This window comes from Larimichthys crocea, chromosome XVII (assembly GCF_000972845.2).
Source record: "Larimichthys crocea isolate SSNF chromosome XVII, L_crocea_2.0, whole genome shotgun sequence".
NCBI lineage: Eukaryota > Metazoa > Chordata > Actinopteri > Sciaenidae > Larimichthys > Larimichthys crocea.
Genome location: NC_040027.1, coordinates 9,864,319 through 9,880,746, shown reverse-complemented (window position 1 = coordinate 9,880,746; position 16,428 = coordinate 9,864,319). Strand labels below are relative to the sequence as shown.

Genomic DNA, 16,428 nt, shown 5'->3' with positions numbered 1-16,428 from the left:
TAAAAGTGTGCAGCAGTTCCAGCTGTGTGCAGCCTTGGAGGCAAATCCCAGGGCAACAAATCACTCTTATTGCTGTGACCTCATAGTGACACAAGGTGATGCAGAGCAGCACATTGACACTTTCTAATGATTTAAAACATCCAGTATGTTTTTTTATGTTTTAGATTTTCTTTTTCTGTTAGAGGTGAAAACTGACAACAAGTGTGGCTACAACATGAGAATGTTTAGTTTTAGACAAAGTTTTGCTCTTTAAAAAAAGAACATGTTGACATGTTAAATGCAGAACTGAAGTTGTTTTGAATCACATGGTACCAAAGATTTGATATAAAGGTTTTGAGATGGTCATTTCTGTCTCATACTTGTCTTTAGACACAAAGGGTTAGGTCTGCACAATGTCAACAGTGGACCAGGAAAAGCGACAGATGATCATTTTTCTTGTTGAATCTATATTTATAACAGTCCAGAATATGTTTATATAAAAAAAACTGAAGATCTGAATATCTTAACTTGCTGCTCTAAAGCTGTTTTTCCTGGAAAACCCTGTGTGACTTTCAGATTGGTGAAAGTCTGAGGCTAACATCCTTTTTTTAGTGGATCTGTGCTGAGGTCAGCGAGTACTTAAAGTGCTGTAAAGGAAATGATGAAATCCCACCGTGGACGTTAACGGGTTAAATAACTACGACACCTGCACTGAAGACGACGCTTGGAACTAAAAGCAGAAATTACAGCGTTGTATCGAAGATGTTGTTGTTCCATATGACTCCATACCTGCACCACTACTGTATATGATTCACTATGACACACACACACACACACACACATACACATACACACCACCTGTTTTGGAGCACAGCCATCACTCCAGACACACTCCATGTAGATAACATAGAGCCTCTTTGTGTGGGTTGGCGGATGCATACGTGTCACGCAAAGGACGTGTCTGTCACAGACGTCTACCTGAGGTCAGATTAGCTGATTACACACACACGCACACACACACACACACATTTTGTTATAGTTTAACTGTCTGCAATAACAGGGGAGCGTGATTCGTCTTACAGCAAGTTGGAAACACAATTAATCAATTAGTTTGATCGACAGAAAATAAATCAGTTTTATCGTTTAGTTCATTTTTCCAAGCAAAAATATCAAAACTTCTCTTGTTTGAGCTTCATAATTTCATCGTATGTGATAAAACTGAATATTTAATTGAGATTTTTTTATATTTTCAGACCTTTTATGGACCAAACAATGAGTCGGTTAAACAAAAAATATTCGGTTAGTTGCTCAAACTAAAAAAGAGCGAGTTCTTTCCTGATAAAGGTCGTTACACACAGATGAGATAAGACTGCCTCCGTACAGTGACTGCAACAATACATACAGTGCATACCAGAGCTGTATGAGCGCAGCCTCTCTTAAGTCCAGAAAGGCAATAAAAACTCAAATACCAGACATGCATGGTAAAGCCTCACAGCTGGTCTATAAGGTCTCTCCCAAACAGATGCACAGAGGAGCTGTACGCTCACACACTGATAAACACACAATATGACTTTCACAGCAATAAATACATAAAGTAAAAAAAAAACGCAGTAGCTTACTTCACCGGCACTCAGGAGTAAACTTTCACTGCTCCCACTGCAGGACTAGAAACAGGATGGAAATGCTTGTTGAAGCCTCCCTCCGGAGGCAGAGAAAGAGGAAAAGGGAACCAGATGAGAAGCTGAAAGGAAAGAGGGGCAGAGGACGAGGACAGAATGAGAAGGATGAGGAGGACAGATAGAAAAAAGCTTTGGTTTGCTGTCGTCCTCTCTGTCTCTCAGGCTGCCACAGGAAGACAAGCAAAGAACATTCTTTCTCTTAAGGTGCTAACAGCCCCCCTCTGTGTTACCCCCCACCCTCCTACTCTCTCATGTCACTCCTTCCTCGCCTGCCTGCTCCGTCCCCTGCACTACGAATCCCCGCCTTCACCGTCACTACGAAAGTTGCCTCTTTTTTTCTTCTTTTGCTTTGCTTTGCCTCATCCCTCCCTCCCTACCACCCACCCACCACCCTCATCCTCCCCCTGCATCCTGTCCCGGCTGACACAGGTAGGTAAGAGAGCGTGCGCTCATGCATTTTTATGTCCAGAGGACGGAAAACTGAAAGGTGGATCATTCACCAGGCATGCAGGCACATACACACACACACACACACACAGGTGGAGGAGTTTGTGCAGCACCCATAATGCATTTTCAAGAAAAGAAAAAGGGACCTTGAGCCGGCCAAATATGGAGAGGGGAATGTAAACATGGGGGCGGGCTCTCGGGAGAGTTGGTGTGCAGCAGAAAAAAGGGGGATGGGGCAAGATTATATTGGACAAATTGCAACCTGCAACTTGAACCTGAAAGCAACACGCACAGCTAGAAAGAAAGAAAGGAAAAGCACCGAAGCAGATAAAGGGCAGGAGAAGAAAAGAAGATGGGGAGATGGAGCGATACAAGTAGCAGAGAGAGAGGGGAGGGGACGGCCGTGAGTGGGCTGAGGGGGTAAAGTAGAACCACCTGTGGTTGAAAACAACATTCTTGCGACTGGCTGCGTTACTAACTGGCTGCCACCCTCATTATGCTCATGTGCATGCGTGTGTGCCGGTGGTTAAACGTAATGGCCATGTGTGTGTGTTTGCGTTCATGTCGAGCGCCCGCGTACATGTGTGCCACTTCTTCTGCGTTTCTGCCGCCCACTGATTGGTTTATCTAAATTACATGGCTGGAAGAGGCAGATTTAGAAATGGCATAAAACAGCTGGAGCTGGAACCTCAGCCGTCGGGTTTTAAAGTGATTGTTTCAGCTGTCTGGATGTTTTTTTCTTCTGTGTGTGTGTGTGTGTGTGTGAACGGTTATTCTAACTAAATGGAAACTCTTTGAAAAAACAACCGCCTCCAAATACACGGGTCTGGTCTGGCTGCTGTCGAAGATGATTGTCGTTACACGCCCATTCCCAGGAACGTGAAAGAGGCCTTTGTGACCACAACAGTTGTAAGCTGTCACACCGATGACCAGACAATTACCCGCAGCACTGACCACGGCGAAGGCCAGAGTCCAAACAGAACTCCGAGACTAAATCTGCACCCACAGAGGGATTTAACTTCTGAAGGGAACCCAGAGATACAAATACTGATTTCTAATTTTTTCGGCGACTTGAAGGCAGAAAGACAAGTCAGGTGGCGTTAAGTTTGTGTCCACTTGATGAATTAAAGTGTGGTATTCACTCTCCTTTTAGCTCTGTTTTTGGTCTCCACCAGCTCCTTAGAGAAATGTCTGTCTCTTCAGAAGATAGGTGTTCGACTTTTGTCCCCAGCTAGTCTTGAACGGCGTCTGTCTGCTGTTTGGTTCTGAGCAGGTCGTGGATAGTTGGTTTATCAGCTGCCGGGGGGAACTGAACCAAATGTGCCCAAACCAAAACAATGAGCTAAAAGACGCTAAAAAAGCTGCAGAGTTGTTTTGAAATGTGAAAATAAAATAAATGGTTCTCACCTGAATTATTGTTTCAATCCCAGGCATGAGGAGAAAAACAATGAGAGGAGGAAGATATTTCTATTTGGCAGTATTTCAGTTTTATTATTATTATTTTTTGTAATTTATAAGTCAAAATATTGAGAATAAAGTCAGCTCCTCCTCTGGTCCATCAAATGAAGTTATTAAAACAACTTTTCTGTGTTTTTTTTCTGAACAGATTTGAACTGATTCTAATTTATTTCGATTTATTTATTCTTCAAAGTTTGAATTGAATGTTGACATGTCAAGTTTATTCTCAACTTTATGACTTTGTTCCCAAAATACGGAAATAAAGAAAATCTTCCTCCTCTTATTTCCCCTCAATTATTGTGTCTAACACTAATATTCTGTTGCAGATTGAGCATCTGCAGTAACAAGTTTTTCAGAGTCTGTGGACTGATGAATAGAAGCCAAATGCTGTCTGCAGGAAAATTACAGCTAAAACTATACAGCAGATGTTTGACAAATAGTCAGCAGTGAAATACACATGATGTTTTTTTATTAATGAGGCAAAACAAAAGTTTGTTTTGGTCCTTTAAAAGTCAGAGCTAAGCAGCTCTGGATTTCTAGGACGACTAAAGGTCGCCGTCAGAGCCGAGCAGACAAGTTTATTTATCTCCTTATTCAATCCCGTCTAATAAAGACGGAGACACCACAGGGATTCAAAACAACAGGAAAAGAAAGTGAAAGAAAGAGTAAAAAATAAAAGAAGAGGGGGATTCCTGATTGGAAACAGGTCCATCTCACCTGATTCAACAGGAGACGTGCGTTGGTACGAATCCCGTCTCACCAAAGGGTCCAAGGTGTCATAGTCCACCGTCACACAGCGGCCGTTGTGCCACAGCTCTCTGCCTGCTCATGGAAGTGACAAACAGAGCAGCAGACAAAGAGGCAGCGCTGATCAGGAGTCAGTTAACCAACAACAAGACACACACTCACTCCCACACACACACACACACACACACTCACACACACTCACACACACCAACAACAGACTCCAGATCCGCTCAAATTGAATTTTAAATAATCAAATGTTACTTTAATTTGGCTCATTTTGTGCGTCTGTGTGTGTCTGAAGGTGTGTGTGTGTGTGTTTTGTGGACCTGGTTTTCCCCGCCTCTGTGTGTGTGTGTGTGTGTGTGTGTGTTTTCCCCTGTGTACAGTATCTACAATCTGAATTCCTGTCAGATGTGTGCATGTGATAACCCTTCATATTACTTCCTGCTGAGAGGCGAGGAGTGTGATTGTATACGCTGAGGGCCAGTTTAGCTGCTACGCCCTCCTCCTGGTGTCCAACACTGCCCCCACCTGTTTGACAGTTTGATGAACTTTCATTCATGTAGTGTGTGTGTGTGTGTGTGTGTGTGGCGCATGTAGGTGTGTGTGTGTGTGTGTGTAGCTGTAATGTATAAACTGAGTCATTTCTGTCTCTTCTGCTTGAATTATGAGACACCCTGAGGGAGTCATTTCTGTCTCTTCTGCTTGAATTATGAGACACCCTGAGGTCTGATGCATCAGCAGCACCCGTAGTCTAAACATATGTGTGTGTGTGTGTGTGTGTGTGTGTGTGTGGGAGTCCAGGTGTTTATATGCATCAGTTAGAGGAGTGGTTGCACGATAAATCACGAGATAAGAAGAAGGAGGGAAGCAAACATGTCTTTTTTTTCCTCTGATTTCTTCTTATCTTGACCTTTTTTCTCATAAATCTGATAATTTTACTTCTTCTGGGCTCTAAAACATTTCATTCTTCTGGTTTAGCTGTTGGTTTGGGGCCACACGTACACAGTTGTCTGTTTTAAGGGGCTTCAGTGTATAGTTATATATTTGTATACAGGTATATATTATGTTTTATAGTGATATTTCTCAGTATTTCTGTGTTACTTTTACACAATCCTCATTCTCATATTTATATAGTGTTATATTTATGTCATTACACTTTTATTTAAAGAGGTTTTGTACCTTTAATTCAATTAATTAATTCATTAATTCATATTTTATTTTATTTCTGTTTTCCTCATCTGACACATTTCATTGTACCGTTGACTCTGTGTGAACCAACATGTGAAAATTTAAGTAAAAGCTGAACCGAAAACACGAGACAAACGAGGGTTTGTTTACAGTCAGTGTATATTCTGGAAATCAGAGTTTTCACTTCATTTTTTCAGGGTAAGTTTCAAAGATTCACTTCACTTAAATTACAAAAAGACTGCCACCCGTTGGAGGTCACCTCCGTCCCGGTTAATCTACAGACATCACGGTGACATCACAGCTCATTTCAAACTTCAGTCGACTCTCTGAGCACTTTTTGAAACTCTTGCTAACCTCGTTCTCCCTGTGACTGATGGTTTTCCTCTCTACAAGAACTCCACCTACCACTGCACATTCACCTCTAATGAATCTAATGAATGCAAATGCCACCTATAGACAGATTACCGGCTGGTTTGATGGGCATGAAAATGATGAATCACCTGTGCAGGCACCAGATCTAAGCCCAGTTGAACACCTATGGGAGATTTTGGACTAACATGTCAGACAGTGCTCTCAAACTACCAACATCAAAACACCAAATGAGACAATATGTCTTAAAAGAGCAGCAGGACTTGTAAAGACAAAGACTTGTAGGGTCAAGCTGTTCTGGTTTGTCATGGAGGTCCGACACCTTCGTAAGACACATTAATGTTGGTTTTTCCTTTAAGTATGAAAACTTGTTGATCCTGGCTCAAAGTTTGGGCAAAACCTCTAAAAAAAACATCTGAAACACATTTCCACCTGAATATTTATTCTCTGCTGTCTGATCCAGTTCACTGTCGTAATGTTTGCTGGTGCCTTGAGTTTGTTATGTAACCATAAGATTCATTTCTTTCGTGAGAGCGAGTACCTCTGATCTTTTCAGGGCTGTCAGAAAACAGCAGCTCCACTTTTCCATCTTCTGGGAACCGAGGATCTGAAGTATTAACAAACACAGTCAGACAGTTAACTGGGCACACTGGCCATGTTTCCATATGTACTTCACACCTGCTCAACAGATAAGGAGGTCCAAGGTTAGTCAGGTAGGTGGTGTTTACTTTGGAAAAGGGTGGAGGGGGGCCGGCGGCAAAGAGACTGAAGGATTTATCAGTTAGAGATTAAAATTGATATTGCATGGAGCGTGATAGTTTCTGAAATAAATACCTTCGCTGGCACAGTCGAGGTCCGCCTTGAAGAAAGTGAGGGTGTGTCCGTGCACAAGGCCCGTATGAAACTGGAGACGGAAGACGACCTGACGGCTGGACGAGACGCTGTTTTTGTCATAGCAGACCACCTGAAATGAGAAATATTCTGAATGTTTGATCCGTGAACGTTAATCTGATTCACTGAGATTTAGAACTGACAGAATATGAAACCAAATTAATTCAAATAAACAGTTCCTGTTCATTTGGTTTATGATTGACAACTGTTGAAGCTGATTAGGATTCATGAATGAATGAACATGATTACGTTACATTTCTGCCATAGTCTGTAAATAGAGCCCTCTAAATCTTACACAAATAGGGCTGCTGCAAGGTTAACTGTTAACCTGCAGAAGTTTCATCACATTTGTTCATAAACCTAAAAACTCACCATGATGTCGCCCTTGAGCAGCTGAGCTGGCTGGAGCACGACGTAGAGCTGGTCTGTCTGCACTGCATTGACATGGCTGAGATGGAAAGAAGCACACGTTACAGTCTGCGTTTTATTGTGAAATATCTCGCCAGGTTTAGAGGTTATTGCGTGATTTGATTTTCTTACTAGACTGCTGATGTGCAAACAGCTTGTAGACGCTGGTAGACTCTCAGGAAGAGACAGCAGCCTGGGAAGAGGAAGAGTTTCAAAAGAGAGAGTTTGATGAAGAAATCAAGTCAGAGTTTACGAGAGGTGTTTCAAAGGATGAAGAAATCATTTCAGAGTTTACGAGAGGTGTTTCAAAAGAGAGGCTTTTCGGTTTTATCTTAATCTGTAATATTACACCATGAAATATTTCTTGACTATATTTTGTTTTTTTACTCTGAATCTGTAACTAAAGTTCAGACAAATGTAGGAAAAATACTTTACATTTACTTCAACCTGTGCATGTGTTTATTTTGTTGTGTCTGCCAATGCTACGTAACATTAGGTAACTGTTACGTATGATAAGGTTGTCTTACGTATTCGGTAATCAAATCAACTTTCTAACAGCAGTATGAAATAAATGGTTGTGTGTTTTTCTTCATCTTTGTGGTGCAAACTTTGTTACAATCTTTGATAGAGGACAACCGTGTATTACGGAGTGATACCTGTAGTTAAAAATAAGATGAAGATAAGAATACGTGCTACAGCTATTCATCTGCTTATCTTCCTCTAATTCAGATCAGGCGTCTGCTCCTTACCTCCATCTGGTCTTATTTTGGGCAGACCATGAAGAACAACACAGAGGAGGAAAGACGGGGAGGGAGACATCATCAATCCCCCCTTTAACATGCTGCCCAGCGTCCACACATATCTGAGGACACAGAGAACGTCTTTGTTTTGCTTTATGATAGTAACTACTTCACAGGAGGATAAATCAGGTGATTAGTGACCTTGCAGTCTGAGGTCAACAGTCACGGCAGATCTCTCGATCTCCATCGAAGATCAGAGGCTAAGGACTGAACCGGAGTTGACCCTCTGATCTGCAGAGATCCTGATCAATTCAGTTCATTCTTACCGTTTTTGCGATGGGGTCATCAGAGCGGAGAGTTTGTCGTTGTAGAACCTCCTCATGGCAAAGTAGTCAAGAGAAAGGTCTGCACTGAGAGAGAGGCAGATATTCAGGTGGTGATGCATGTAACACCTGAGCACAGTATTAATGTTCAGTATCGAGCCATCTCTAAGATTTCTGCCACCACACCAGTACTATGGAAGTAAATACGACTTTGTTTCATGACCGAAAGCTCTAGAATATTTAGCTTTGCACTTCGATAACATTACTGGACTCACAGTGGACAATCAATACTGATGCAGCAGAACCAGAGATATTGGCTTTTTTATTCCATGCATTCGTCTTCCTTGCCAGCTGTTGGAAGAAGTTTTCCATGGTCTCCTGCCAGAAAGGCTTTAGGAAGTCATGTGACGTAGTATAAAGCTGCAAAGTCCGTGTACGGAGGAGGCTGTGGTGGATGAAAGGGTCAAACACGGGACTTTCACCCAGTAGACTGGGGTGTGTGTCCCATGTGAAACCAAAAGTCAGTGATGGTTTATTATCTTAAGACTTTGTGGTTTAGGCAACTAAAATACTTCTTTAGGTTCAGGCAACAAAACTACTCGGTTAGGTTTAGGCAACAATTATTGTTTTAGATTTAGGCAACTAAAAAACAAGGTTAGCTTTAGACAACTAAAATAGTAGTTTATATTTAGGTAACTAAAATAGTAGTTTAGGTTTAGGTATTATTTGGTTAGGCACCAAAACGTCTTTGGTTAGGCAACAAAATTACTCGGTCAGGTTCAGGCAACACAAGATTTGGTAAGGTTTAGGCTTGATTAGGTTCAGGCGACTAAAATACTTGGTTAGGTTTGGGAAAAGATAAACCTCTTTAGCAACCAATGTTGACACTCGCCTAACGTTAAACCACACCTGTAGCTCATACTGTAGCTGCAGGTAGTTTCTCATGTGACATTGATTAGTCTAAAAACCACTGGGGTTGAGTGTAACTTTTAAGTGCAGTGTATTAAATCTGGCAGCAGAGATCTCAGAGACAGAATCCCAAAACAAAAACTGGTCAAATAAAACTTAAACCATCTGCATGACGAGACACGACTGCAGGTAAGTAAGTCAATATAGATTTCTTTTGTGATTTGGGTGAAGTGACCCTCTGAAAAGCAGTCATGTCAGACCTTTGCATAACTGCTCTCAATCACACAAGCGCAGAGTAACAATAGTCACAATCAGATATTTCTCAACAGCCAGCCATGAGCAGCACACACACACACACACACACACTGACAGTGTGGCAATCAGTGTGATCATCATCCTTTCTCCTTTCTCAGTTATTCGCCTCAGACTGACCTTAAAGTAAATGAGGATGTGCTTTATAGCTCACGTCTAGACCACGCAATAGAGGATATGTAGCAACATAAACTTTAAACTGTAACATTTCTTTGAAATCAATGATGTTTCGTGTCTTCTCAGCCCAGACTCTGGCATTCAGGTTAATTAAGAGCAAAATAAATCCACTGGTTTCCAACAGCAGCAGGATCTCTGCCCGGAAATCAACTAGTCTAGTTCAAAGTCTCTTCAGTCGGCCGTCTTGCCCTTTGCCTGCTGGAGACATACAGTAGATCAGCCTCTGTTCGGCCTGTCTATTGTTCTGTCAGCGCTCTTTGATCTGCAAACACGTCCAGTAAATGTCAATACTGGGAACGTGGAATACTAATGAGTGTGTGTACATGAGAAGAAAAAGGGTTATTAATGAATGACATCAATCAGACTAAATGTTTCAGTAGATATCACCACAATCTTCCCACGAGACTTATCTGTGTACAAGTGGAAAGTTTTACCTGCTGCTGCTGCTGGCACAAAGTCAGTCAACAAAATCATAAATTGAACCGCAATACAGCCAATAGCTGTTGACTTATGTAGACTGCATGTTAGTTAGTGTAAGGTAAACAAGCTGACTTAATGTTGCCATGCAAATATCTCCAGATGACATGCAGACAACAACCATATTCAGACAATTTTGGGCTTAAAATAACTCAAATTTCTATATTTCATGTGGATCTTGATGACCCACGTTTTATTCAAGGTGGCACAAGTGCCTCAGTCGTTCTTCGATCTGTTTCCTCTTGTGCTTTGCAGACTGAAAATATTTCGATAAATACCAAATGGACTGCCACTAAATTCGGTTCAGACATTTGTGGTTCCTGCGTCTTCTGACTTTTGCCTCCTCAGATTCAAATAAAAATGTGCAAACACTTATGACATTCCATTATCAAAGCTCTTGACTGTGGTAAACGTTCAGCATGTAGCATGTTAACATTGTCATTGTGATGCTTAGAGTTAGTCTTGTTTGGCTGTAAAATCCAGATATGAGTCAGCATGTTTCCGCCGTCTGGAAGTCAGTGAGTTTTTGATTAGATGCCTGAAATAAGGTAAGAAATATTCACATTTTGTTCTACGACATAAAATACAGCAGTGAATACCTCACCTATGAATTTTTGAAGTGGCTAAATGAGGCCACAAAGGTTGTTGGGGGACATCAACACACCAAACACTTAATGCTTAGCAGTAGCAATGGTGAAGTGATGCAACCACAAACATTAGCCCTTTACTGATGCGTTACGCTATAAAAATCATCATCAAAAGTTGTTTTTATTTGTTTGTTGATTATCTTGTTGAAGAAAATGTTTAAATATTAGCACAGAGTTTATTTTCTGAAATCCAAAGTTCCCGTTAGCTCTGGGTCGAGAGAACCAGGAGGATGCGTATTTACACGTTTGTCACACGGCGTCAGTGTTACCTGGCTGTAATGTTGCTGTAGTGGATGTAAGAAGCCACCAGAACTCCGAGCCGGCCTTTCTCTCCCTGTGGAGGACAAATACACATATCTGTACCTGCAGTACATAGATCAGTCTAAAGATCAGGGTGCGCAGAAGAATCAGTGAAGTTTACCCTGCAGTGTAAAACCAGGACATGCTTCGGATGTGTTTGCAGCCAGTTCTCCATCGTTGCGCAAACACTGAGGATCTGATCCAGGTTAGGAGCCAAAAGATTCACCCAACCTGTGTCCAAAACCTGATAGACAAACCACACATACTGTAACGTGTGTCACACTGCAATATTTGACCTCTTACGTCGGTACTTTTGAAGTCTTATCTTTACCTTGTGCCTCATTCGGGTCAGGGTGTCATTCTTCTGTGAGAGGTTGATAAGCTGAAGAAGGAGAAATTGTTTTTATGAAAAGGGGAAGGAGGAGAGGAGAGCAGTATAGTATCTTTGGTGATCATATAAATTATATCTCTAATGGTGGTACAACTAAAAATATCACGTCCAAGTATGGCGATGTTGAGAAATACTCATCACCCATCATCATGTCTAAATAAATAAACCTAAAACCAACAAATCCACTTTTTTAAATTAAATTAAAGGTCCTAAAATTTAAATTTTGGGTAGATTTTCATATTTCTGTGGAGTTTCTCCCTCTCTCTGAATCAAGGGTCTAATGATAGAGTGTCGTACGCTGAGCAAATTGTAAAGCGAGACAAATATGTGATTTTGGGCTCGTATAACTGAGCTCGACTTCACATGAAAGCAACCAAAAACATGTTTAGAATGAGAGGAAGCCCATTATGATTTCAGAGGAATGTGCAGTTTGAGAAACGAAGAGGCTGAGGATGAACATAAAAACAGATGTAATTCAGTTGTCGTCATGGTAACGCGGGGGACATCATTTTTGTATATCTCAGCATTTTCTAACTGTTTCTATTTTTATACATGTCTATTATTTCTGTGTCATTATTATACGTCAGTGTCTCATTACTTTTCTTATTTATTATGCATTTACTTAAGTTTCCTTTAAAAAAGAGTCAGTAGGACTTATAGTACATAGAGCTGTAATTAAATGATGATTATTTATGCTGGGACTTTCACACAAGAACATTTTACATTGTAGTAACAGAGGTTGTTGCTGTGAAGTTGATCAATGCTTCACTGCATTTCAGTGGAAAGCTTTCGAAACACGTTGCGTCACTGATATTCAGATTTAGAGTTAAAACTAGAGTTAAAATTAGTCCACCTTTAAAAGCTATAATCATGGAGTGATACATACATTAATGCATCAATAATTATAATCCATAAACATGATATATATTATTATGAAATGGTCATTTTTGTATCAGGAGTACTTGGTATTACTTTTACTTCTTCCAGCACTGTCTGTTTCTTCTCACCATGTAGTTGTGTCCGTGCTTGGACTGCAGCATGACAATAATCTCCTGCAGGTTTTGCAGGTATCTCTCGTCCGAACATTCAGGCGGGCAGAGGATGGTGATGATGCGTTCAGTGATGTAGGTCAGATCGATTCGCTGTGCTTCTTCCATGACTGCTTTCCGTCACATGGGCACCCTACAGGGTGTGAGAATGAAAGTCATGGAAAAATTTGGGGAAGTGAGAATTTTTCTCAGCAGATGTTTGCAGAGTTTATCTGAGCTTGTGTCGTATCAGCTGGAACTCCAAGTGTGGCAAATCTTTTTTTTTTTTTTGGCCCACTCGGATATGTGAGTTCAAATCCGGTCAGCCTTTTTAATCCCCAAATCCTTTTTACAGGATGTGATGCTAAAACAAAAGTGGCGTCAAGGCCGAAAAAAACTAAAAAATGAGGAGCTGAATGGAAAGCTGAGTCACTGGAATCCCTCATTGAGCTGGTGACTGGAGGAGAGGTGATGATGAGTCAGGGAAGAATGATCACGAGATCGTAACCTCGTTACCCATCAGCACAAAACCACTAAAACACAGGAGGAGGGAGAACCACGACCTTATTATTAAAAGTTTCTAACTGACTGAGTTTTCCAATAATTTCAAAAAAAGGAAAGATTGTTTCTCCAAAGTCATAAACGTCTTCCATCTTTACCTTCCTGCTTCATGATTAGACTGTGATGAAAGGAGCCGGAAAGATTGTGACATTGTGCTCGCATACTGAACTGTAGCTACTGTTAGCTGCTGTTAGCTCAGTTTGTTAACCTCAGAGTGTTAGTATAGAAGAAGAGGAGGAGGTTTTCAGGCCCGGGGGCATGGGAGGGCCACAACATGAGCAATGTAACCAAACTCATCAGTCTCTGTGGACGTAATAACAGAGGTGAAAAGACCGAATGTTGACGGAGGAAGGAGAGAAAATGAGAGTGAGCAAGCAAGAAGTTAACTAACTAACGATAACTTGACGCCGAGCTGCTGTTGGACCAGTAATATTAGCTGGCTGCTATGTCCTGTGTTGGTGTCCTTGCCTGATTTTGAAACTACACATTTAGACGACAGTTATTTTGACTTTATAGCTCCCTAAAGAATGTGAAGTCCTGCCACATTCTTCTGTAAACCATGCACTGCATAATTCTGTGGTATTCAGACTCTATGTTATAGCATATGAACCAGTTACATGCATGTTAGTGCATATCTGTGGGAGCCAGGTCAACAGACAGTAGTGCACAAAGAGCTGTGGTTACCATCGCCTTCACCCTGACCGTGTGACCACAGCAGAGTCAACAGTGATAAAACCATTTTCACCACAGCAACATGTAAGAATAACCTGCTGGAAACCAAAGACTATAGATTAAAATGTGTTTAGTTAGATCGGTGTGCAGTGTAGTGTGTGTTATGTACAGAATCATAAATCAGGTCAGGTGGGTCAAATGTCCAAAACTTGGCTCTTATCATAAAAGGGATTGTCGAGGTCTGACAAGTTATTGATTTCCAATTCCAAAGAAGACACTTAAAGGTTCATTCAAAATAGTTTTTCTTTGATTTGACTGATCATGTCACGCTCACACATTTATCTGCAATGATTAGTCGATTATTGGTCAACCATTAAACCATTTTGGGGATGGATGAATCATTTTAAATCTGTTTTTAGTCTGTCAAAGACAGAGATAGAGACGACGCCCGCGATGCATCAAAGCTCAGGGGTCAAACTCAGGGTTGAACCCAGGTCACTCTGGTATATGGCGTGCACGCTCAACCGGCTGAGCCACCAGGACGCTCCTTGAGTCTGTTTTTAATAAAAAAAATATCCAAGTTCTCTGACTTCAGCTCCTCAAATGTGAATATTTTCTGGTTTCTTTTGTCCACTCTGACAGTAAACTGAATTTCTTTTGTGTTGTGGACCAAACAAGATATTAGAGGACGTCGTGTTGGGCTTTGGGAAACACTGATCACCAAATAACTAATCGATTAATCGAAAAAATTATCACCAGATTAATCGATAATGCAGTATTTTGCATCCCTTTGAAGTTGCTCAAACTTCTTGTGCTGATTTTTTCTTTCAGTTTTTGGGAGAAGTGAAACAGACCAACAGCGCAGCGTCAAATGCCTGATCCCTCACTGGCTTCCCACTCGAGCTCAATGGGGAAGCAGAGCTGCGGGCTGAAGGCTGAAATCCGGGAATCTACCCAGTACCACCCAGGCGCCTCAAACAACTGCACAGAGCCTTCATCTGAGGCTGCATCAGTACAAATTTGTGCCATGAACTATGAGTAACATCCATTGAAACGTTCATTCAAACATCCGAGGCCTGTTTATGTGACAAATGTCGCTTTCTGTTTTCCTCGCTCAAACAGTTGACAGGGTTGGGCGAACAATCTTAATGAGTGACTACTCTCCAATTATGTATTTCTGGTGTGTTTTTTCAACATTTTTAGACTGCTGCGATCTAAATTTGTCAGCGCTCCGCCTGAGGAACCAAAACAAACGGAAGTGTGTGACTCAACCACACATACATACACACACACACGTTGCTATAGGGAGAGTTCTTTAGCAAAAGTCCTTGAGCTTAACTAGCCACATCTAATTATAGTCTTGCATTTCCCCTTTTTTTTAAAGGAAGGCACTCTGAAATGGATTAGCCATCTTTGTTTCTTTCTTTTCTCTCCTTTCGGCACATGCTGGCGGTGAAAAACATCCTGTGCCGTCTTAGAAGGAGCAGGAATAAAGCCGTCGGTCATTCGGTTGCTAATTCAACTGACAAGACTGAAAGTGTTTGTGCAAAACAGCACAAAGTGAAATTGACAGCAGCACCTCACTGTGACCACTTTAGCTCATCATCCTCTGGTCCCCTTCAGCCCTGTCTTCTTCACTTTAGCTTTCCTTTTTATTAGAGCAGTAAACTAATCTCCCTTAAGTCCACCTGATGTCCACAGAGGCTCCTTATTGAGTCACACAATGCATAAATATATTGAATTAAATCCTCCAGCAGGGTGAGGTAATTTCATTTTATTCTTCTTGTTGCAATTAGTCCTCCATCTAATTAGCATCAAACTCGTGTCACTTGATTATTTCCCCCCCCCTAGGAAGCTTATTTGCATTGGTTAGAAGTGTGATTATAACACCCCCACTGTTTCACTCTTGAGTGCAAGATTGAAAGAGCTCTTAAACTGGACTGAATCCCAGTAAAAACACGTCTCCTGGGCTTCAGTGTCTTAATGTGTCAGTGGGTTAATCTCCCCCCTCTTCCCCCTCCACCACCACCACCACACTTTTCACCATTAATCCCCCCTGAGATTTACCCTCCATCACATGTTCCTTTGTTTACTGAAAAGCGGTGGCCCACACTAAAATCTTGGTCCAGCATCAGAGGTTGTTATAACGCTACTGAGGAAAGAGAAACATTATGTCCACCAGTTTGTTCCTGCAATTGGTCAGTGCTGAGAAAGTGAGAAGCCTCGTGGGAGAAGGTTACAGCAGTTCAAACTTTTACATAAGCAGGAGGAAAGATTTTAGACGACAGGAACAGGTCTTACCTTCGCTGATGTTGCAACAAGCAAGAAGTGAAAATCACAGCAATGTGAAGGCCGATGAGTGAAAGTCTGTGTGTGTGTGACTGGAACAAGGTGGGGACTCGACAGTGGGAGGGAGGAAGAGAAAGAGAGCAAAGAGAGGGAGAGAGAGAGAGAGAGAGAGAGAGAGGGCATGATAAAGTATACTGTCACTGTGCAGCTTTGCACTTTGCCCTCTGTTGGACTGCAATGTGACAGCAGGCCGGTGTGGCGTGAAAGTGGAAAAGAGTGAAGGTATCTGTCTCATGAGCTCACACAGAAACATGGATTTTTAGCCACAGATCAATGTGTTTATATCACAGATCAACAGCACTGACTCACGTGAGTGATTGATCATGTTGCCCTGCTGAATAACAGTGCAACTACAAGTGCATACCTGTGGTTA

At 41.6% G+C, this 16,428-nt stretch overlaps 1 protein-coding gene across 3 annotated transcripts in view; it reads right to left on the bottom strand.

Annotated features, from left to right (window-relative positions):
- The window catches only part of tns3.2 (tensin 3, tandem duplicate 2), a 45,546-nt gene extending 29,419 nt beyond the window's left edge, over positions 1-16,127 (bottom strand). For 2 of the 3 annotated variants that reach the window (XM_019277510.2, XM_019277511.2), the window contains exons 1-12: positions 16,008-16,127; positions 12,453-12,627; positions 11,386-11,436; positions 11,176-11,298; positions 11,024-11,088; positions 8,236-8,319; positions 7,919-8,031; positions 7,302-7,362; positions 7,134-7,209; positions 6,705-6,834; positions 6,412-6,477; positions 4,281-4,385 (exon numbers count right to left, since the gene is read on the bottom strand). In XM_019277510.2, coding sequence (XP_019133055.2) covers positions 4,281-4,385; positions 6,412-6,477; positions 6,705-6,834; positions 7,134-7,209; positions 7,302-7,362; positions 7,919-8,031; positions 8,236-8,319; positions 11,024-11,088; positions 11,176-11,298; positions 11,386-11,436; positions 12,453-12,602 — 1,024 coding nt within the window. In that variant the 5' untranslated portion in view covers positions 12,603-12,627; positions 16,008-16,127. Of the gene's footprint in view, positions 1-4,280; positions 4,386-6,411; positions 6,478-6,704; positions 6,835-7,133; positions 7,210-7,301; positions 7,363-7,918; positions 8,032-8,235; positions 8,320-11,023; positions 11,089-11,175; positions 11,299-11,385; positions 11,437-12,452; positions 12,628-16,007 lie in introns of those variants that run through there. The other variant, XM_019277512.2, reaches the window with a different exon arrangement.
- Positions 16,128-16,428: the final 301 nt, after the last annotated feature.